Source organism: Pseudophryne corroboree, chromosome 3 (genome assembly GCF_028390025.1).
Source record: "Pseudophryne corroboree isolate aPseCor3 chromosome 3, aPseCor3.hap2, whole genome shotgun sequence".
Lineage (NCBI taxonomy): Eukaryota > Metazoa > Chordata > Amphibia > Anura > Myobatrachidae > Pseudophryne > Pseudophryne corroboree.
This window is the reverse complement of record NC_086446.1, coordinates 80,331,201-80,355,285: the sequence shown is the minus strand read 5'-3', so window position 1 is coordinate 80,355,285 and position 24,085 is coordinate 80,331,201. Positions and strand designations below refer to the sequence as shown.

Below are 24,085 nucleotides of genomic sequence, written 5' to 3'. Positions count from 1 at the left end.
TTGGATCCCTCTGCATGGCTATGAGCAGGAGAATCCGAAGGCGTTGAAAGGAGACCCAGTCTCTTAAGAACATCCATACCACTCTCTGGTTTTTTAACAGTATGGTTTTGACCATTGAGTGAGAATTAGAGAGAAAATGGGAATCCCCACCTGTAGGGAATTTTCCGGTTGCGGAGAGCTTTTGTAACAGGTAACATTTCTCTCCTCTTTCTCAAAGTAGAGATGGCTAGATCTTGGAACACAAGCAGGTTAGATCCCTTATAGGGCACCGCTGGCACACCATGACAAGCATCCAGAACTTTCGTCTTAATATGATCAAGGTGCATTCATAAGATGTTGTCTCTTGGAGGTTGGTCTAGGGGAGGTTTTGCACGTAGAGCTCTAACGTGCTCTATCCAATAAGAATTGTTCACCTGAGAGGTCCGGAAGAAGTTGATGGAAAAGGCCAGCAAGGTAACCCGGCAATGTAGAATTATCTACCCATTCCGGAACATTTCTAATCCGTAAATTGTTCCTACGTGATCTATTTACAAGATCTTCGACATGGTCGCATAAGAATTCAACCTCCGTGCCTAATTCTGATACCTCTTGACAGACGAAATCTTGATAATTACAGTTCATCCATTTTTTGCTCTAGGGTGTCTGTGCGTGAACCTAATGAGGTAATTTCTGATTTCAAATCTTGTATCGCTGCTCCTAACTCGACTCTAAAAGTAGTAGCGGCCTGCTGTACCAAAGAGTCATATGGATCAGAGTCTGCCGGTAAAGTTGTATCAGATCTGGACGGAGATGAACTAGGACCTGAAGCCGACTCCAGTGAGGCAGGTTATTGATTCGCATTTTTGCATCGTTTGGGACCGAAGAATGATGCTGTATCTCCTGGTGGGGATTTACGATTTTTACCAAACATGTCCAGAAGAGCTATAAATGAGACAACTTTGTAGGGAGAAGATAAAGATGTCATATATCTGTTATTCTTGCAGTCGTCGACCTTATACGTGAATGATGACTGAGCTGTAGAGATGCAGTAGAAAAAAGGGGAGCCCATATGCCTCTTATTTAATCAAGTGAAAGTGACATATCTTCACTTGGTGCTGGAAGATCTGAAAATAAAGGCTCAGCTTGAGCTTAGTTTAGATACTCCAGAGCAGCAAGAACACTGCTATATCTCTCTGAGGGTGTGTGTATCGTATGGAGAATACTAAGACCTGTCTAGCAGAGTCTATTATATCCACAGACACACTGTCAGAGGTAGAAATGTGAAGGGGAACACTAGAGGTGAAATATCTGCACTCACCTTCTGGATGTCCAGCCACTGCAGGGTTAATGTGCCTCCTGCATCCTATTGATGTGCCCGGCAATCTCTGAATGGAGACAGGTGACTCCTGAGAGAGAGCCGCCTCGTCCCTCCACATACAAACAGGGGAAAGGCTGCTCCTCCACTGTGCCAGGGAGCGGACCACTCAAACCCTGAGCACAGACGCTGCCACCGAGAAGCCCGCATGAGAGGACAGGTGAGCGAGAGGGGTGGGTGACAGCAGGTTGGACGGAGCCAAGTCTTCTCCACTTCGTGCTGAGCAAAGATGGCGGCCGTCCGGGACCTGCAGAGAGAGGCCACCTCAGCAGTTTGGCTTGCAGAGGGTCCAGGCAGTGTAGGGAAGCTACGAACCAGGGAAGAAGGCGTCCGGGAGTCCCAGCATTACCCCAGGTACATACCGCCCAACTTTTATACTTACAAAGAGCATACCTCCCAACATGACCCTCTCCAGGAGGGACAGAATGCTCTGCTCCTGAACTTCCCTCTTAATTTAGGATTGCCATCACCTGTGCTGAAACACCTTTCTAATCCATTGACCTGTTCAACACAGGTGCTGGCAATCATAAATTAAGAGAAAAGTCCAGAAGCAGAGCATTGTGTCCCTCCTGGAGAGGGTCATGATGGGAGGTATGAAAGAAGAAAACACGCGCGGCTTCGCCACGCGCGCTCCCAAAAAAGGGGTGTGTCCTAAGAAAAGGGGCATAGCTTCGTGGGAGGACCCGCAATCGCGAGCCACACCCCCGTTTTCAGCACTGAGGGGACATACCCAGCGCTCTGTGAGTTGCTGGCATGCCCTCTCTCCTTCTGTCTGCACTGAATAGACGCTGTGCACATGTGTACAGCATCTATTCACCACTACTCCCGCAGTGTGTCCCTCACACTGCGGGACACTGCGGGACAGTTGGGAGGTATGCAGGTACTCCGCCTTCAGCAAGGTGCAGGATATCGCTGGTCCCCGTCGGGTCTGGTTCTCTCAACGGAGGCACCTGGCTCGGCAGCCAAGCCTATCCAAACTGAAGTAGGGGAATAGTGGGGATACTACTGGTGTACCAAATTGGGGTGTAATACCCTATTTCAATGTTAAGGCGGATGGAGCTGCCAACAGATGCATTCGTCTCAACCAGCAGTCAGGCCATGCCCCCATGTTTAAATATTTTATAATTGTAGATTATTACATGTAAGAAAGCTCTAACTTAATTTTATATATGATTCATTTAACTCTAAAGTGCATGATAATAAAAGCTCCTGCAGCTTATGGAAAGTTATTCTGAGGTGTTCCTGAGGTCACATGGTCATTGGCTGATCAATACTCTAAGTAGACATTATCCAGCCATACATACTCGTGCCCCATCTATATTCGGTAATTCAATATCCTCATTATCTGGGACATACACTAAGTCTAATAGCTGATATTTGACACCAACATTGTTTCTACATTACACAGCGTAGTCTGTCAGTGATGACATCATACTGAATGTTAAAATTGTAAAAAAATGTCCAACTACAGATCCATCATCTCTCATCAGGTTACAGTGGTGTCACCTGACCTCCTCCTGCTGTGACGATCTCCGCTCTGTTATTACTACAAACCACTCACTGACCAGACTGGACCTGTCAGGGAATCATCTCCTGAAGGACTCTGGAATAAAACGTCTGTGTGTGGGACTGAGAGACCTGGCCTGTACTCTACAGGATCTTAGGTAAGATGTGTCCTAGTATTTGTATATCTGCTGGCTCAGAACAGTCCATAGACTACACAAGGCAAAGCTACAGACACATTAGCTGCTGCCATTTCCTTTTACATCATTTGTAAATATATATTTACCTTTTTCTATTTTTTAGGTTGTAACCGTTTATTTTTCATATATTTGTTTTTTTTTCTGAACAGCAAATATATTACATTAATTATTAATATAACTAGTAAAGTATATGACCCAGGCAGTTAACGCTCTCTTTAGGTATTTGGAAACATAGGCACTGATGGGTGACTATCTCATACTGTACGTAATAGTTTTGTGAAACATCCTTAATACAATAAGGGTTATGTAAGAATAAAATATTGACGAGAAGGACACAAAACAAAAACCAACACACCCAAAGGTTCTCGTCAGATTCATAATCTTATCTCAGCCAGCCCACCGCTGACCCTATTGAATCATCTGCTGTGGTGAACCATCTGATAGAGGCCTACACATCTGGCACTTGGGTCACTACACAACATTTTCTGGGCCTCAGCACTGAAGAATTCATAAAAAAAAATTGACACCTCCTAGACAATTGTGAAGTCCCATAAATTATAAAAAATATTGTGAACAATTTCATAAATAATACTCATGAAAAATACATCCTTTTAAGAAGAAGATCCGTAAATCTATAAAATAGAAACAGAAGAACAATAGTGCAACACCAGATGGTATTCAGCCTTATCAATCCCTTTTATTGGATCCACTCACATGGGGCAGGAATATATTTCGCATATGGGCCCTCATTCCGAGTTGTTCGCTCGGAGTTTTTCATCGCATCGCAGTGAGAATTCTCTTAGTGCGCATGCGCAATGTTCGCACTGCGACTGCGCCAAGTAACTTTACTATGAAGAAAGTAAGTTTACTCACGGCATTTTCATCGCTCCGACGTTCGCATTGTGATTGACAGGAAATGGGTGTTACTGGGCGGATGCACGGCGTTTTAGGGGCGTGTGGATGGAAACGCTACCGTTTCCGGAAAAAACGCAGGAGTGGCCGGAGAAACGGTGGGAGTGCCTGGGCGAACGCTGGGTGTGTTTATGACGTCAGCCAGGAACGAAAAGCACTGAACTGATCGCACAGGCAGAGTAAGTCTGAAGCTACTCAGAAACTGCTAACTCGTTTGTAATCGCAATATTGCGCGTATGTCGGTCGCAATTTTAAGAAGCTAAGATTCACTCCCAGTAGGCGGCGGCTTAGCGTGTGTAACTCTGCTACATTCGCCTTGCGAGCGAACAACTCGGAATGAGGGCCATCATACACATAAAATGTTGTTTTTTCTTAATTCTGAGATCTCACTCCGTAGTACTGAAACTTTAAACAAATGTATATAGTGCAATAGAGTCTGAATAGAATAAACAGACTTTAATAGACAATTACACTCACATTTAACAAATAAAAACAATGTATGTATCACCACACAATATGGTGTTCACCCTAGATGGAATTCCCACTGTTCACCAGTCCCAGAAGCCTGTCAGTCCCAGATGGATATAATCAGGATAGATCTTTCAGCGTCCTGGTGCAGGGTCACAGCGGTCCAACAGTAGAATTAATATTGCTCAAACGCGTTTTCGGTCATATGACCTTCATCAGAAGCATAAATCACACTTAATCCTTGCCCCTTTATATACCCCTACATATTACTCATATCCAATACACCTGGATTGTCAGGTGGAGCTACGGCGTTATTCCGCGGGTAACCCCACCGCTGACCGCAAATTACCCACAATTGAAAATAATGCAGCGGCTGTGCCATGCGCTGTCTGCCAGCTCAGACGCACATAGCCAATCAGGAGAGTGCCACGACATGGCGCTCCCTGATTGGCTGAAGGGACCCTCTGTGACAGGAGTCACAGGAGGTCTCAGCATTCGGGGAAAGGGGTCCCATGTGTAAACATGGGACCCCTTTCAGTCTGTGTGGATCGGGTATACAGTTTGTTTTTTTATGTGGATTACAAATAAAAGAACAGGACACTGGATTTAGGCGAGTATATAATTTTATTTTCAGGTACCCCGGATTCTTGGAGACGTCGACAGATGGAGACGTGGACACAGTCGGCGTGTCAACATAGGCAAGTATGTGTGTGTCGGCACGTATGTAATAAAGTTTTACTTTCAAGGTGTGCGTGTCCTGTTGTTATTTGGGTATTTTTTTTGCAGTAGAACTACAGGTGCCAGCGGGCCCGTTTCCCCCGGCATGCTGGTACTTGTGGTTCTCCGAGTGCCAGCTTGTGGGGGAGGCTTGCTGGGACTTGTAGTTCTTCTGCAAAAAACAATATTCTTTCATTTTACACAAGGCTATCAGCCCCCCATCCGCAGCCCATGGATGGGGGGACAGCCTCGGGCATCACCCCTGGCCCTTGGGTGGCTGGAGGGGGGTACCCCTTGATTAAAGGGGTCCCCACTCCTCCAGGGTACCCCGGCCAGGGGTGACTAGTTGGGGTTTTAATGCCACGGCTGCAGGGACCGGTATAAAAGTGTCCCCCGGCTGTGGCATATATCTCCCCAGCTAGTGGAGCCCGGTGCTGGTTCAAAAAATACGGGGGACCCCTACGCCTTTTGCCCCCTGTATTTTTTGCACCAGGACCGGATGTAGAGCCCGGTGCTGGTTCTAAAAATCCGGGGGATCCCCAGTCAATTTTTTCCCCGTATTTTTACAACCAGGACCGGCTCAAAGAGCCTGAGGCTGGTTATGCTTAGGAGGGGGGACCCCGCGCAATTTTTTTCTGTATTTTTTAACCATTTTTGCGCCGTCGGAAAAGTCGAATCCAGGATGCACTATAATCCGTCAATTGGCCTGATTTTCGACAGCGGGACTGTCGAATCCGTTTTTTATTGAATATGTCGAATTCCGGCCCCGGCGGACGGAATTCGACAGTCGAATTGTGTCGAATTTAAAAACGGTCTTATTCCAGCTGGGATTCGACCGCAATTGCATATACCCCTAAGTCTAATAGCTGATATTTAACACCAACATTGTTTCTACATTACACAGCTTATTCTGTCAGTGATAACGTCTTGCTGAGTGTGAGGCTGGGAATGATAAGAAATGACCTAATGCAGATTCCTCATCTCTCATCAGGTTATCATGCTGTGGTCTGACCTCCTCCTGCTGTGATGATCTCCACTCTGTTATTACTAGAAACCACTCTCTGACCAGACTGGACCTGTCAGTGAATGCTCTGCAGGACTCTGGAATAAGACTTCTGTGTAAGGGACTGAGACATCCAGCCTGTACACTGCAGGATCTTAGGTATGATCTGCCCTAGTGTTATATATATATATATATATATATATATATAATTTGTACTTCTATGTCTGTCTGTTTTTACCCAGTTTGACTTAACCCTGTTGTTTCCAATTGCAAAGCACAATGGAATATGCTGCGCTACATAAGAAACTGTAAATAAATGGATAAACTGTAAATAAATAAATATATATATATATAAGTTCCAAAATAAAGGCACTCAGGAGACTTTCAACTTGACAAACACGATGCATTTGCCAATACATCGTGTTTGTCAAGTTGAAAGTCTCCTGAGTGCCTTTATTTTGGAACTTGTATGCTGCTGTTGAAGTGCACCTGGAGTCATTATTACAGTTGATTTGATTGCTGACTGCTTTGGATCATACTTGCCTACCTGACCCTCTCCATGAGGGAGAAAATGCTCTGTTCCTGGACATTCCTGGTAATGTATGATTGCCATCACCTGTGGTGAAACACCTTTCTTATCAATTAACTAGCTCACCACAGGTGATGGCAATCATACATTACCAGGAAAGTCCAGGAACAGAGCATTTTCTCCCTCATGGAGAGGGTCAGGTAGGCAAGTATGCTTTGGATATATATATATATATATATATATATATATATATATTATATATATATATATATATATATTGAGGTGAGAGGGGTTGCCTCTCACCTGAATTACCAACATTCCTGTGGGATTAGTGCCCTCCACTGCAGTAGCAGTGGAGGTTTGGAACTCTGAGTTTTCTGGTTGCACAGATCCAGCTGGAACTCATCACTGAAGTACAGGAAGGGTTTAAAACTCTTGTGGCTAAGGATCTGATGAGGCAAAACATTATGGTATATGTAAAGGTGCATACACACGGAGCGATATAACTGAGCGATTTTGACTATATAGTCAAAATCGCTCAGAAAGTTAGTGCAGATCGCTCCGTGTGTATACAGGCAGCGATAGCGATGCGCGTCCCCGCTAGGTCGCTATCGCTGGGAAAAATAGTCAGTGCAGGCAAGTCAATTTTGGCTATGTCGCTGCAAAAGTTAGTCAAAATCGCTAATACTTTAAGAGGCCAGCGATTTTTCCCAGCGATAGCGATGTTGCAGGCGGCGGTGGTGCGGGCGGCGGCGGGTTGTGGCGGCGGTGCGGGCGGCGGCGGGTTGCGGTGGCGGTGTGGGCGACGGCGGGTTGCGGCGGCGGTGCGGGCGGCGGCGGGTTGCGGTGTGGGCGGCGGCGGGTTGCGGCAGCGGTGCGGGCGGGGGAAATTTACCTTTATGTTGCAGAGTTTGGCAGCGGAGCGGTACCAGTTTCAAAAATGGCGCCTCAGCGTCATTTTTGAAATTCAAGATGGCCGCCGCGAGCCAATCACGGCTCGTCGCGTCATCGCCCCGCCCCCTCCCGCTGACTTATATAAGTCAGCGCGAGGCAGCGGCTTTCAGTCCGACGGCGGAGGAGGAGCGGAGAAGAGCTCCTGAAGACTGAAGACGCCGTGGAAGTCCTGGATGGGCGGCGGCTATGCAAAAGAGCTTAGCAGCCGCCGCCCACCAGGTGAAGATGCTGGAAGTCCTGGGAAGGCGGCGGCCATGCAAAAGAGCTTAAAGGCCGCCGCCTCCCAGGTGAAGACCCAGTTTAATAAAGGATTTTTTAAAGAATGTGTCGTGTTTTTTTCCCAATATTTTCTTTACAGGTGGACTACAGGTGCCAGCGGGCTCTTTATGTCCGGGCATGCTGGCACTTGTGGTTCTCCAAGTGCCAGCATGCTGGGGCAGGCTTGCTGGGACCTGTAGGCCACCTGTAAAGAACAATATTACTATTGAAAGGCTATCAGCCTCCCATCCACCGCCCACGGATGGGGGGGACAGCCTCGGGCTTCACCCCTGGCCCTTGGGTGGCTGGAGGGGGGGACCCCTTGATTTAAGGGGTCCTTACTCCTCCAGTGTACCCCGGCCAGGGGTGACTAGTTGGGGGGGTAATGGCACGGCCGCAGGGACCAATATAAAAGTGTCCCCCGGCTGTGGCATTATCTCCCTGGCTAGTGGAGCCCGGTGCTGGTTTTAAAAATACGGGGGACCCCTATGTCTTTTGTCCCCCGTATTTTTTAAACCAGGACCGGACGCAGGGCCCGGTGCTGGTTGTCTAAATATGGGGGAACCCTACTCATTTTTTCCTCTGTATTTTAACAACCAGGACTGGCTCAAAGAGCCCGAGGCTGGTTTTACATAGGAGGGGGGACCCCACGCAAATTATTTTTTTAACTTTTAGCTATTTAAATACCAGCCACCCTGTAAAATCGTCCTATATATGACACTCATCCCCTTATTTAAATGAGATAGTCAAAATCTCCCATAGCCAAAATCTCCCATAGCCAAAATCTCTTGCATAGTTAGACAAAATCTCTGGTAAAGTTAGTCAAAATCTCCTACTGCCAGTTCAAGGGAAAAGTTAGTCAAAATCTCTCAAGCCTAAAACTGCAGTTGTATCAAGAAGCCTGTATAACTTGTTAAGCACTGTGAGAAAAATCTGTTGAGTGTACTGAAAGAAAAAACGAACAAAAAAAAGTTTATTTTCTTTACCTTACTGTGGTGCCTCATTCATGTGTTGCTGAATCTGGTTGACCATTGTATTGCTGAAAAAGGAAAAGGGCAGCGAGTTCTTTTTCTTTATATGGTGCATGAGATATGCTATGCTGAACTTAAGTGAATGGCTGCATTGCTGGAAGAGGGAACATTGTTTATTTGGGAAGTTATAAAAGCTTACTCCACACCTGTATATGGGGGGTAATTCCAAGTTGATCGCAGCAGGAATTGTTAGCAGTTGGGCAAAACTATGTGCACTGCAGGGGAGGCAGATATAACATGTGCAGAGAGAGTTAGATTTGGGTGTGGTGAGTTCAATCTGCAATCTAAATTGCAGTGTAAAGATAAAGCAGCCAGTATTTACCCTGCGCAGAATCAAAATAACCCACCCAAATCTAACTCTCTCTGCACATGTTATATCTGCCCCCCCCCCTACCCCCCCCCTGCAGTGCACATGTTTTTGCCCAACTGCTACAAAATTTCCTGCTGCAATCAACTTGGATTTACCCCCATGGTTGTTATTGGAAAACACTGGCTTCTCATTGCCCTTATTTGGAAGTAACTAAACTTTTGTATAAACTTCCAGAGGTTACAATGGAGGAGGTATTTTGCACCATGGCAAATTTCCCTCTCACCAGAGGACAGAGTAACAAATGTTACACCTGGTGACCCAGTCAGTGGGCACAACAGCTGCAGGGCACTTAAATAAAATAGAAATCCATTGGGGCATGGGCAGTGTTTGGAGGGCGTGCTGGTCTCTGTAGTGCTATTTGGAGATCCCAGGGGGTATCTCCAGTTAAGTTAGCTCTCAATTTGGATACATGTGCGGCGCGCAGATGCTATTATCATGTAGCATTATGTTATGTAACCCGGAAGGGTTGTTACTAGTATTATTATTATTATAATTAAGTACCTGGGATGAGTTTGGGGTGCGATTCCCCCTGGATTGGTGGGACTGGGCTGCTTTGGGGTAGCACACTGCGAGATCTTATTTAGCACCCCTTTAACACACTACTGAGCCTCATTTTGACTTGTTTTAAGGACATTACATCAAAGTTGGATCAGCCTGTAGTGTGTTTTTCCACTTTAAATTTGAGGGTGACTCCAAATCCAGACCTCCATGGGTTAATACATTTGATTTCCATTGATAATTTTTGTGTGATTTTGTTGTCAGCACATTCAACTATGTAATGAACAAAGTATTTAATAAGAATATTTCATTCATTCAGATCTAGGATGTGTTATTTTAGTGTTCCCTTTATTTTTTTGAGCAGTGTATATATTTCTGCAGCGGGGTACACTGGTATTCCACAGGGAGTAACATCGGGTTGTAGAGTTGGATCTTGATCCGAGGCACCAACAGGCTAAAAGCTTTGACTTTTCTCAAGATGCAAAGCGCGGCCTCCGTGCACAGGAGCTCAGTTTGTAAGTTGGTGCCCTGCAGCTAGCAGGACACTAACAGGTAGGGGCTGCTCCTGCAGCCCTTAGAAGAGCTTTTTAAGAAGAAATGAAGACTTCATGGGCTGCAGCAGTGGCACTCGGAGTGCTAGATGTCAGTCAGACATCTCCTGCTGCAGCTCCATCACCTCCCCCAGCGGCGCTGTATACTCCCGCGTTCCCTGGTTGCCGGGTACTTACAGCAGAGGTTGCGGTGCTTCACCCAGGGCACACACACACTGGCTGGAGCTCGCCAGGATTGCGTGGCCGCTTCTAATAGGGAGGAGGTAAGAGGGTCCCCCAGGCAGGACCCGCCAAAATCGCGATCCGCCACGGCCATTAGGAGGCTGGCCGCGCGCTGCCGTGGACACTGTGTTGGTACAGGGACCCCACTAGACCACCAGGGCAGGGGCACAGGTCGGGTTACCTCAGGTACCCATTTAATAAGGTCCACAGTACCTGGTGAGGAAGTCTAGCAAGGGGATAAGGCTCTGACCTGTAGCCCCTCCCCCAGCCCCTGGGCACCATTTAGAGTAAATGTTCCCGGCCTGGAGCTGCATCTCTCTGTCTCCCTCACTCCCTGTCAGCGTTTGGGCGCCATTACACACAGCTGCGCTGTTCTTGGGACTGCTGGGCGATGCCTCCTCTGTAAAGCTGCCTGCGTCATCAGTGCTGTGCTTCTACAGGACACTTAAGTATTCTACATGTCGTTGAGACAGTGTTAGTTAAGTAAGAACAAGTGCATAACTACAGGAATATTTAGTACAAGTACCCTGTGATATACATCCAGTTTTTACTGTGCATTGTTATATCTACTGTTATGCATAGCTGTACTCTGTATTTATTACTTAGTATTGCTAGTCCAGTGCAGTTTTACGGTTTGTCATAATTACTGCATTGTATATGTGACTGTATTTCTGTATATGTGTGTGTGCATATAGCTGCTGGGTGACTTCTACTTCGTGTACCTCACTCTTACTGCTATCCCTATATTCTGTGACCTGAGGGGGCTCAATGCGTCAGGATTATTAGATATATAGGTGTTTTCACAGGATATACGTATTTTGTATTTTTCTCTGTGTTTTTCAGTCACATTTTACCTCAGAAATCCTCCGTTTGTGCTGTCACTCTGCACGGTGGGTTTGTACTGGTATTTATCTCCTACTATTGTACTGTATCACCTGTAGTTTAAGCTTTCACAATATGTCAGCTACATGGGGCGATGGGTCTGGGTCCGATTCCGCGGCACGCGGTTATGGCGTCCCAGATGCGCTTGAGGATAACATGGCTGCTGAGGGTTCAGGTTTTGGGGGTTCTGTACCTCCCAGTCAATTTGTAGCACCGGGGGCACATCAGGGTCCGTCCTGGTCAGCCTTTTCTGATATACTGACTACGCTGGTAACTAAACTTATGCCCCCTGTGGGATCTCCTATGCCTTATCAGCCTTATATGGTCCTGCGGTTCATCCACCATGGACAGGTGTCCTGTCCACTCAGTTACAGCACTTGAATAAATCTTTGGTTAAACAAAGTCCTGTCCCTCGCCCGCCTAAGCCTAAGAAGTCCTCTAAGTGGGCTGTTGCTTCCTCTCAGTCCACGCCAGCTCCAGATACCTCCTCTGAGGAGGATGGCATGTATACGGACCCTTCAGATTCTGATCGTGATGGTTCTGATTGGGAGTCTGTTTCACAGGTGGATGTTCCTGATCTCATTGAGGCTCATTCTTCAAATTGATGATGAGCTGGAGCCCACTACTGCCTCTAAGAAATTTGATAGGTTTAAATGTCAGAAGGTTACTAAGTTGGTTTTACCTCATTCTGACCATTTAGTTGACATACGTCAGGAATCCTGGGAGAACCCTGGGAAGAAATTCACCCCACACAGGAAGATGCTAGCTCGCTATCCCCTTGCAGCTGAGTTGTGCAAGAATAGTGAAACGCCACCACCGGTAGACTCGCAAATTGCTAGACTGGTGTATCTTCTGCCCTGCTTGTCACTACCATTACTTCTCTTAAGGATCCGACGGATAAACGTGTGGAGGGTTGCTTAAAGGCTATCTATACCCTTGAATGGGCTGCACATAGGCCCACCATTGCGGCTACTTGGGACGCAGAAGCTATTGAGGCGTGGGCTCAGGAAATGGAGGCTGAGTTTCCTTCCAATTTTTCTGAACATGCCAGACAATGCCTCTCCTATATTGTCATGGCATCTCATTACATTAAAGAATCAGCTTCAGATACTGGCGTTCTGGCGGCCAAGGCTGCTACGACATCCATTTTGGCTCCCCGTATTCTTTGGTTTCAGTCCTGGTCAGTGGACAACCTCTTTGGTGAGGTTTCTCAATAAGATTGTTGCTGACTTAGCGTCTGCTAAAACTGCATGTCTTCCTAGTACTACTCCTTCTGCACCGAAAGCTAAGGGTACTTCCTTTCGTTCCTTTCGACCTCCAGGTAAAGCAAAAGGTCAGGCATACCCGAAAAATTCTTGCACTTCCAAACCTTCCAAGTCCAAGCCTAAACGTGCCTGGGCGGCCCGTCAGCCCGCTTCCAAATCTGATAAGCCTGCGGCATGACGGGGTGGGCCTCCTCCTGCAGTTTACCGAAGTGTAGTTGGAAACCACTTCAGACGCTTGGGTGCGGGAGGTCGTCACTTGCGGATACGCTATTTCCTTCAAAAATTGCCCCCATCCTCACTGTTGCCTGACAGACATTCCCTCGGATCAGAAGAAGGCAACTATGCTTGGTGGTACAATCCCTCCTGCATACCGAAGTGGTGGTACTGGTGCCTCTGGCTCAGAGGGGTAGGGGGTACTATTCCACACTGTTCCTAGTTCCCAAACCGAATGGTTTCTCTCGGCCCATTCTCAACCTCAAATCGTTGAACAAATTTGTGAAGGTGTCCAAGTTCCGTTTAGAAACCCTTCGATCTATTGTCCTGGCTCTGGAACCAGGGGACTATATGGTATCCCTGGATATTCAGGATGCTTACCTGAATATCCCTACTGCCATGTCACATCAGCAATACCTGTGGTTTGCTATTGGCAATCTTCATTACCAATTCTGGGCCTTTCCCTTTGGTCTGACTATGGCCCCTTGAATTTTCACCAAAGTCATAGTGGTTATGACAGCTTCGCTCTGCCGTTGGGGCATCAGGATCCTGCCGTATATGGACGACTTGCTGACAAATTCCCCAGACGTTCTCCTCCGTCATCTGGATATGACGGTCCAGTTTATGCAGGCCCATGGGTGGCTCATCAACTGGAAGAAATCCTCCCTGGTCCCTGGACAGAGCATGGTACACCTGGGAGCGTTGTTGGACACACACAACCAGAGGTTGTTCTTGTCACAGGAAAAAGTCCTGAAACTTCAGGACAAGATACGTTACTTCCTCTCTTGGCCACGTGTGTCGATACACTCAGCGATGCAAGTACTGGGCCTCATGGTGTCTGATTTCGACATGGTGGAGTATGCTCAATTTCATTCCCGCCCTCTACAGAAACTGGTTCTTGCCAAATGGGATGGCCTGCCTCACCGAATCAGATCTCAAATGATATCCTTGTCTCCGGAGGTCCATCTGTCACTGTCCTGGTGGCTACAGGACCAACGGTTGAGCAAGGGTTGTCCCTTCTGGATCTCCAGCTGGGTCCTTCTGATAACAGATGCCAGTCTGAGGGGTTGGGGCGCGGTGTTGGAGTAACACTCTCTTCAGGATCGGTGGACCAGGGAGGAGTCTCTCCTCCCGATAAACATTCTGGAGGTGCGGGCAGTGTTTAATGCTCTGAAACTGGCCCAGCGTATGGTACAGAACAGACCTGTTCAAGTACAATCAGACAACGCCACCACGGTGGCGTACATAAGTCATCAGGGCGGCACTCGAAGCCGCATGGCAATGATGGAATTGTCAACGTTTCTTCACTGGGCGGAACGCCATCTGCCAGCAATATCAGCAGTATTCATTCCGGAGGTCCTCAACTGGGAAGCAGACTTCCTCAGTCATCAGGACGTACATGCCGGAGAGTGGAGCCTCCATCCAGAAGTATTTCAACTCCTAGTGGACAAGTGGGGCCTACCAAAGGTAGACCTGATGGCGTCTCGACACAATCACAAGGTTCCGGTCTTCGGTGCAAGATCAAGGGATCCACAAGCAGCGTTCGTGGACGCACTGGCAATTCCATGGAACTTCCGGCTGCCGTATGTGTTCCCTCTGGTGTCACTCCTGCCCAGAGTAATACGGACGTTCAAGCAGGAAAGAGGAATCCTGCTTCTCATAGCTCCAGCGTGGCCCAGACGGCACTGGTTCTCAGACCTACAGGGCCTCTTGCTAGAGCGTCCCCTTCTACTTCCACAATGACCAGCTCGGATTTACCATAGGGTCTGGAATTCTTACTTTACTTGGTGCGCGTCTAATAACCATGACATTTACAAGTTTAGTACGGCCAAACTTTTGGCCTTCCTGCAACAGGGCCTGGACTTAGGCCTTCTTCTGGCCTCCCTCAAGGTTCACATTTCTGCCTTGTCGGTGTGGTTTCAGAGAAAAATTGCTAACCTTCCTTATGTTCATACTTTCACTCAGGGTGTTTTACGGATTCAACCTCCTTATGTTCCACATATGCCCCCTTGGGATTTGTCGGTGGTTCTGGAGACTTTGCAAGAGTCTCTGTTTGAACCTCTTGCATCTGCGGACTTTAAGTGGCTTTCCCTTAAGGTCTTGTTTTTGCTGGCTATCGCCTCTGCTAGACTTGGGTTCCTTATCCTGTAAGTCCCCATATCTGATATTTCATCGTGACCGGACAGTTCCTAGAATGCGCCCTGGTTATTTGCCTAAGGTGGTGTCTTCCTTCCTCCTTAACCAGGATATTGTGGTTCCGGCCTTTAGTTCTCCTGACGTGTCCTCAAAAGAGAGGTCTTTGGATGTGGTACGGGCTCTCCATATCTATGTGAAGAGGACAGCCTCTGTTAAGAAGTCTGATTCTCTCTTTGTACTGTTTGGTTTTCACAAACGTGGCTGGCCTGCTAACAAGCAGACCTTGGCCAGATGGATTAGAATAGTGATTGCACATGCTTATGTACAGGCTGGCCTTGCAGCTCCTGCTGCCATCAAAGCCCATGCTACTCGGTCTGTTGGACCTTCTTTGGCAGCCCGCCGTGGTGCGATCCTTGAACAATTGTGCAAGGCGGATACGTGGTCCTCCGTGAACACGTTCATAAGGTTCTATTCCTTTTCGTGTTTTGGTTCTAATTCCATTTTCGTGTTTTGGTTTTGGCTTGGTTTTGCCAAAACCACCCTTTCGTGTTTTGGTTTTGGATCTGGATGATTTTTTAACCCCCCCCCCCCCCATAAAAACAGCTAAAATCACATAATTTCATAATTTGGGGGTAATTTTGCTCCTACAGTATTATTAACCTCAATAACAATAATTTCCACTCATTTCCAGTCTATTCTGAACACCTCACAATATTGGTTTTTAGGCCTAAAAGTTGCACCGAGGTGGCTGTATGACTAAGCTAAGCGACACAAGTGTGTGGCACAAACACCTGGCCCTTCTAGGAGTGGCACTGCAGTGGCAGAAAGGATGGCAGATTTAAAAAATAGGCCCCAAACAGCACATGATGCAAAGAAGAAAACGAGGTGCAATGAGGTAGCTGGATGGCCAAGCTAAGCGACACAAGTGTGCGGCACAAACACCTGGCCCATCTAAGAGTGGCACTACAGTTACAGACAGGATGGCACTAAAAAAAATAGTCCCCAAACAGCACATGATGCAAAGAAGAAAAGAGGTGCAGAATGGAATTGTCCTTGCCCCCCCCCCCCCCCCCCTCCCACCCTTATGTTGTATAAACAGGACATGCACACTTTAACAAACCAATCATTTCAGTGACAGGGTTTGTTTGGGCCCCCACGAAAAAAAGAAGCAATCCATCTCTCCTTGCACAAACTGGCTCTACAGAGGCAAGATGTCCACCTCATCATCATCCTCCGATTTCTCACCCCGTTCACCGTGTACATCCTCCTCACTGAGTATTAATTCGTCCCCACTGGAATCCACCATCTCAGGTCCCTGTGTACTTTCTGGAGGCAATTGCTGGTAAAGGTCTTCCCAGAGGACTTTATAATTCATTTTGATGAACATCATCTACAGGGGCGTATCTAGTCATTGGCCAGGATGGCACTCGCCAGGGGCGCCAGCTGAGGAGGGGAGCCGCCTGGCTGTGCCACCCGTGGCCAAGGGGCAGATTCACTATGCCCCTGTGTTCCCCACCTGCAGGGATGCCCAGCAACGACCACAAAAGGAAGAAGCGGCAGCCACTGTTCTTCTCGCCAGGGTCTGGCACCGCACTGCAGTCTGCACTACAATCAAGCAACTCTGCAAAACTACAGCTCCCAGCAGCCATAGCTGCTGTGAGCTTCCAGCAGCAATGGCTGCTGGGAGCTGTAGTTTTGCAGAGTTACTTGACTGTAGTGCGGACTGCGGAGCGGATTCCGACCCTGGTGAGAAGAACAGTGGCTGCCGCTGCTGCATTCTGTGATTTTTGTTGGGCATCCCTGCGGGTGAGGAACTGCCCTCACCCGCAGGGGGAACGATGACAACACAGGTCAGCAGCGGCAGATTGGGACGCCCCTACCCCCCCTGTGGACTTCAGTGGCCTTGCTCCGCCCCACTTTGGTCGATTCCTATATCCAGCTTCTGTGCATGCGCAGAACATAAGCTCATTCAAACTGGAGCCGCGGCAGTGAAGCTAGTGTGTGCTGAGGCAAGTGACCAGGGACAGCGAGCGCACATCCAGGGCCAGGCAAACAGTGTAATAGCAAGGGGTGCCCTGGAGCCATACAACCCTTGGTCCTTAGGACCCAGCAGCCTGCAGCAACTGGAATCAAGACCTTGTCTTCAGACAAAGCATGTGCAGGTTAGTTATTGTCTCTGACTGCAATGTGCCCTCCCAAGTTCCCTTCCCCTTATCTGGATTTTTCAGCTGCATGGTCAAGACGGGGCTGTGCTGTGATAGGAGGTCGGGGGTTGGATGCCTAGGAGAGCTGCAGTATCAGGAAAGTTATTCCTGAATCAGCCAGCTTCCAGCCTTGGGCTGGTCACACAGCCAAAGTGTGGGGGGTGTTAAAAGTTCAGTTTAAGGAGCTATTCAGCTGCAGTTAGCAGAGATGGGCATTTAGTAGCAGCATGTGGGATCCGCTCTCTCCTCACGGCCAAACTACATACAACCTCTCTCCCCAAACTCTTGCAGAGACTCTTCCGCTCTCCCTCATCTCTAGCAGTGACTCTCAAGTCTACCGTGTTCCCCTTTCACCCGGCGGCAGTGGCTTACACTTTGCCCCACCCCCAACTCCCACCTGGTGGCTGTGGCTTGCACTCCCCCCCCTCCCACTTGGAGGCTGCATGCGGGGAGGCAAGGTACACACATCATGGGACGGTGAAATAGCTTGTATATCAGCGTCTGTCAGTGTCAGCATCTGTGTCAATTTCTGTATGTCAGTAAGTCAGGGTCTGTGTTAACATCTGTCAGTGTGTCAGCATCTATCAGTGTGTCAGCATCAGTGTGTCAGCATGTTTCTGTGTGTTAGTGTCATCATCTGTCTATGTGTCAGTGTATTTCTGTGTGTCTGTGTCAGCATCAGTGTGCCAGCATCTGTCTGTGTGTCAGTGTGTCATTGACTGTCTCTGTTAGCATCATAGGTGTGCGTAGGGAGGGGGGTGCCTGGTGCGCACGGGAACCCCCTAATGTCTGGCACCCTGATCTCAAATGCCTGATGCAGCGATCGCCGAGCAGGTTGATTATTGTCCCCTCTGCGCTGCATCCTGTCAGGACTGCATTACTGACCGGACACCTGGGTTAATCACGGGTGCCACCGCCACCGGCTTTCAAATTCCTCCATTCCTCCACCGCCACCGGCTCCACCTCAATGTATAAAACCAGCGTGATGTGATGTGATGACGTCATGCTGCTCACACGCCCACCCATCACACGCCCACATCTCTCCTTCTATGCTATGCCAACACCAGCCACTGATGTGGAGCAGCATGCAGCCAGCGTTCCTCTTAGGAAGACAAATTCAATACTGGCAGGCGGTCGGCAGCAGCATTGACACGGCACTCGTTTTTCCAGCAGCAGCAGTACTAGTCTGCGACTGTCAGGGTCAGTGAGTGACTGACTTATAAGTAAGCTGCTGCAGCTTGCAGGGGAAAGAGAGGGGGAGCCAGACCAGGCTGAGGAGGAGCACTGTAATTGCAGTGAGTGTCATCAGGGGTGTTTGTATGATGCATGCTACATCATCTGACAATGTATCTGCATTATTAGGATTGGTACAAAGGTGGATATTTTATATGCGTTGACCATCAATAGATGGTGCTGGACACGCCCAAAAGGCGGTGCTAGACACACCCCTCCGACGGTGCACCCCCTAATAAAATGTGCTGCACACGCCAGTGGTTAGCATCAGTGTGTCAGCATCTGTTTGTGTGTTAGTGTGTCAGCTGTGTGTGTCAGCCCCCTAGACAGAGTACCTCCCCGAATGCAAGAACATACACAGTCCATCCCATTTTATTTTTTTTCCCCCATGTGGGAGCCAATCTATTTTTTTATTATTATTTTTTCCTGTTTGGGGTCATTGTGTTTTTTTCCTCTGGAGGCCAATGTGTTTGATTGTTTTTTTGTAGAGGCTCATAGGTGTGTTTGTTTTCTGTGTGTGCCAATATGTGTGTGGGGGGGGGTTATGTGGGGGCCAATGTGTTTATTTTTTCTATGGATGCCAATGTGTGTTTTTTTTTATTTCCTATGGGGGTCAGTATGTTTATTTTTTTTCATGTCGGTGGTCAACTTGTTTGATTGTTTACTTGTGAAAGCCAGTGTGTTTTTATTTTATTTTTTCTGTGTTGTTTAATGTTTTCTTTTCTGTAGGGCCAGTGGTGTGTGTGTTTGTTTTTGTTTTTTCTGTGGGGGTCGATATATTTTTTCTTCGGAGGAGTAGCATAACGTGAATAACGGACATTATTGTGCGTTGTAATGTGAGTAAGGGACACTACTTTGTGGTGTAATATGAAATAAGGGTACAATTGTGTGGCCATGCCCCTTTCTTTTTTGGCACACGCCACTTTCCTATTTCAACTATGAGGGGGAGGGGGGGGCGGCGCCAGTCCCTTTCTTTGCCAGGGGTGCTCGGACCCCTGGATACACCCCTGATCATCTACTCCAGATTTAGTGGAAGTAACCTCCTACGCCGATCGCTGACAAGGTTACCGGCTGCAGTAAACACTCTTTCGGAGTACACACTGGAGGGAGGGGGGGGCAACTCAGGTAAAATAAAGCCAGTTTGTGCAAGGGCCTCCAAATTGCCTCTTTTTCCTGCCAGTATACGTACGGACTGTCTGACATGCCTACTTGGATGCGGTCACTCATATAATCCTCCACCCATCTTTCAATGGTGACAGAATCATATACAGTGACAGTAGACATGTCAGTAATCGTTGGCAGGTCCTTCAGTCCGGACCAGATGTCAGCTTTTGCTCCCGACTTCCCTGCATCACTGCCAGCGGGTGGGCTAGGAAATGTTATCCTTTTCCTTGCAGCCCCAGTTGCGGGAGAAATTGAATAAGGAGCTGTTGACGGGTCACGTTCCGCTTGAGTTGACAATTTACTAACCAGCAGGTCTTTGCACCTCTGCACACTTATGTCTGCTGGAAAGAGAGATACAACATAGGCTTTAAACAGGATCGAGCACGGTGGCCAAAATGTAGTGCTCTGATTTCAACAGATTGACCACCCTTGAATCCTGGCAAAGCGAATGAAGGGCTCCATCCACAAGTCCCACATACTTTGCGGTATCGCTATGTCTTAGCTCCTCCTTCAATTTATCCAGCTGCTTCTGCGGAAGCCTGATGGAGGGGAATGACCTGACTCAAGCTGGCAGTGTCTGAACTGACTTCACGTGTGGCAAGTTCAAAGGGTTGGAGAACCTTGCACAAGACGGAATCATTCTCCACTGCGCTTGAGTCAGGTGCATTACCCCTTCTTTGCCTATATCATAGGTGGATGTATAGGCTTGAATGGCCTTTTGCTGCTCCTCCATCCTCTGAAGCATATAGAGTGTTGAATTCTACCTTGTTACCACCTCTTGCTTCAGTTGATGGCGGGGCAGGTTCAGGAGTGTTTGCTGGCGCTCCAGTCTTCGGCATGCAGTGGCAGAATGCCGAAAGTGGCCCGCAATTTTTCGGGCCACCGACAGCATCTCTTGCACACCCCTCTCATTTTTCAAAAAATGCTGCACCACCAAATTAATTGTATGTGCAAAACACGGGACATGCTGGAATTCGCCCAGATGTAATGCACGCACAATATTGGTGGCGTTGTCTGATATCTCAAATCCCCAGGAGAGTCCAATTGGGCTAAGCCATTCTGCGATGATGTTCCTTAGTTTCCGTAAGAGGTTGTCAGCTGTGTGCCTCTTATGGAAAGCATTGATACATAGCGTAGCCTGCCGAGGAACGAGTTGGCGTTTGCAAGATGCTGCTACTTGTGCCGCTGCGGAAGGCCATACATCTAACCAGTGGGCGGCTGTCACAGTCATATAGTCCTTAGTCTGCCCTGTTCCACTTGTCCACATGTCCGTGGTTAAGTGGATACTGGATACAACCGCATTTTGTAGGACACTGGTGACTCTTTTTCTGACGTCTGCGTACATTCTCGGTATTGCCTGCCTAGAGAAGTGGAACCTAGATGGGATTTGATACCTGGGACACACTATCTCCATCAAATCTTTACGTGACTCTGACCTAATGGTGGATACCGGACGCACCTCTAACAACAACAGAGCTGTCAAGGCCTCAGTTATCCGCTTTGCAAAAGGATGACTGCTGTCATATTTCATCTTTCTCACAAAGGACTGTTGGACAGTCACTTGCTTAGAAAAGAAAAAAAAGACGCAAATTAAAAAAAGAGTTGCACCAAGGTCGCTGGATGGCTAAGCTAAGGGACCCAATTGGCCGGCACAAACACCTGGCCCATCTAGGAGTGGCACTGCAGTGTCACACAGGATGTCACTTAAAAAAATAGTCCCCAAACAGCACATGATGCAAAGAAAAAAATAGGTGCACCAAGGTCGCTGGATGGCTAAGCTAAGTGACCCAAGTGGCCGGCACAAACACCTGGCCCATCTAGGAGTGGCACTGCAGTGTCAAACAGGATGGCACTTAAGAAAATTGTCCCCAAACATCACATGATGCAAAGAAAAAAAAGAGGTGCACCAAGGTCGCTGGATGGCTAAGCTAAGCGACCCAAGTGGCCGGCACAAACACCTGGCCCATCTAGGAGTGGCACTGCAGTGTCAGACAGGATGGCACTTAAAAAAATTAGCCCCAAACATCACATGATGCAGAGATAAATAAAAAAAAGAGTTGCAAGATAGAATTGTCCTTGGGCCCTCCCACCCAACCTTATGTTGTATAAACAGGACATGCACATTTTAACAAACCCATAATTTCAGTGACAGGGTCTGCCAAACGACTGTGGCTGAAATGACTGGTTGGGTTGGGCCCCCACCAAAAAAGCAATCAATCTCTCCTTGCACAAACTGGCTTTACAGAGGCAAGATGTCCACCTCCTCATCATCGTCCGATTACTCACCCCTTTCACCGTGTACATCCCCCTCCTCACAGATTATTAATTCGTCGCCACTGGAATCCACCATCTCAGGTCCCTGTGTACTTTCTGGAGGCAATTGCTGGTGAATGTCTCCACGGAGGAATTGGTTATAATTCATTTTGATGAACATCATCTTCTCCACATTTTCTGGAAGTAACCTCATACGCCGATTGCTGACAAGGCGACTGGCTGCACTAAACACTCTTTCGGAGTACACACTGGAGGGGGGGGGGCAACTTAGGTAAAATAAAGCCAGTTTGTGCAAGGGCCTCCAATTGCCTCTTTTTCCTGCCAGTATACATACGGACTGTCTGACATGCCTACTTGGATGCGGTCACTCATATAATCTTCCACCATTCTTTCAATGATGACAGAATCATATGCAGTGACAGTAGACGACATGTCAGTAATCGTTTGCAGGTCCTTCAGTCCGGACCAGATGTCAGCACTCGCTCCAGACTGCCCTGCATCACCTCCAGCGGGCGGGCTCGGAATTCTTAGCCTTTTCCTCGCAGCCTGTCCTCCTACAAAATACTGCGCACAACTACAATGCAGCACAGATAGGGATAGTATACTGACGACACATAGGTAGAGCAATGGACTACTGTACCGTACTGCTATATATATATTATATATACTGGTGGTCAGCAAAATTCTGCACTGTCCTCCTACTATATACTGCGTGCAACTACAATGCAGCACAGATATGGATAGTATACTTGACGACACAGAGGTAGAGCAATGGACTACTGTACCGTACTGCTATATATATATATATATATATATATATATATATATATATATATACACACACTGGTGGTCAGCAAAATTCTGCACTGTCCTCCTACAATATACTGCGCACAACTACAATGCAGCACAGATATGGATCGTATACTTGACGACACAGAGATAGAGCAATGGACTACTGTACTGTACTGCTATATATATATATACTGGTGGTCAGCAAAATTCTGCACTGTCCTCCTACTATATATACTGCGCACAACTACAATGCAGCACAGATATGGATAGTATACTTGATGACACAGAGGTAGAGCAATGGACTACTGTACCGTACTGCTATATATATATACTGGTGGTCAGCAAAATTCTGCACTGTCCTCCTACTATATATACTGCGCACAACTACAATGCAGCACAGATATGGATAGTATACTTGACGACACAGAGGTAGAGCAATGGACTACTGTATCATACTGCTATATATATATACTGGTGGTCAGCAAAATTCTGCACTGTCCTCCTACTATATACTGCGCACAACTACAATGCAGCACAGATATGGATAGTGTACTTGACGACACAGAGGTAGAGCAATGGACTACTGTACCATTCTGCTATATATATATATATTATATACTGGTGGTCAGCAAAATTCTGCACTGTCCTCCTACTATATATACTGCGCACAACTACAATGCAGCACAGATATGGATAGTATACTTGACGACACAGAGGTAGAGCAATGGACTACTGTACAGTACTGCTATATATATTACATATACTGGTGGTCAGCAAAATTCTGCACGGTCCTCCTACTATATATACTGCGCACAACTACAATGCAGCACAGATATGGATAGTATACTTGATGACACAGAGGTAGAGCAATGGACTACTGTACCGTACTGCTATATATATACTGGTGGTCAGCAAAATTGTGCACTGTCCTCCTACTATATACTGCGCACAACTACAATGCAGCACAGATATGGATAGTATACTTGACGACACAGAGGTAGAGCAATGGACTACTGTACCGAACTGCTATATATATATATATATATATATATATATATATACTGGTGGTCAGCAAAATTCTTCACTGTCCTCCTACTATATGCTGCGCACAACTACAATGCAGCACAGATATGGATAGTATATTTGACGACACAGAGGTAGAGCAATGGACTACTGTACCGTACTGCTATATACATATATTATATATACTGGTGGTCAGCAAAATTCTGCACTGTCCTCCTACTATATACTGCGCACAACTACAATGCAGCACAGATATGGATAGTATACATGATGACACAGAGGTAGAGCAATGGACTACTGTACCGTACTGCTATATATATATTATATAT

At 47.3% G+C, this 24,085-nt stretch overlaps 1 protein-coding gene and 1 long non-coding RNA gene across 2 annotated transcripts in view; one reads left to right on the top strand and one right to left on the bottom strand.

The window, feature by feature from the left end:
• LOC135054808 (uncharacterized) overlaps window positions 1-9,072 on the bottom strand; it is a 54,725-nt gene extending 45,653 nt beyond the window's left edge. Inside the window, exon 1 of the long non-coding RNA XR_010243578.1 lies at window positions 8,885-9,072. This is a non-coding gene — a long non-coding RNA (uncharacterized LOC135054808). The remainder of the gene's footprint in view (window positions 1-8,884) is intronic.
• LOC135054807 (NACHT, LRR and PYD domains-containing protein 3-like) overlaps window positions 1-24,085 on the top strand; it is a 430,555-nt gene that overhangs the window by 282,277 nt on the left and 124,193 nt on the right. The window contains exons 9-10 of the mRNA XM_063958167.1: window positions 2,845-3,018; window positions 6,146-6,316. Of these exons, the coding sequence (XP_063814237.1) occupies window positions 2,845-3,018; window positions 6,146-6,316 (345 nt within the window). The remainder of the gene's footprint in view (window positions 1-2,844; window positions 3,019-6,145; window positions 6,317-24,085) is intronic.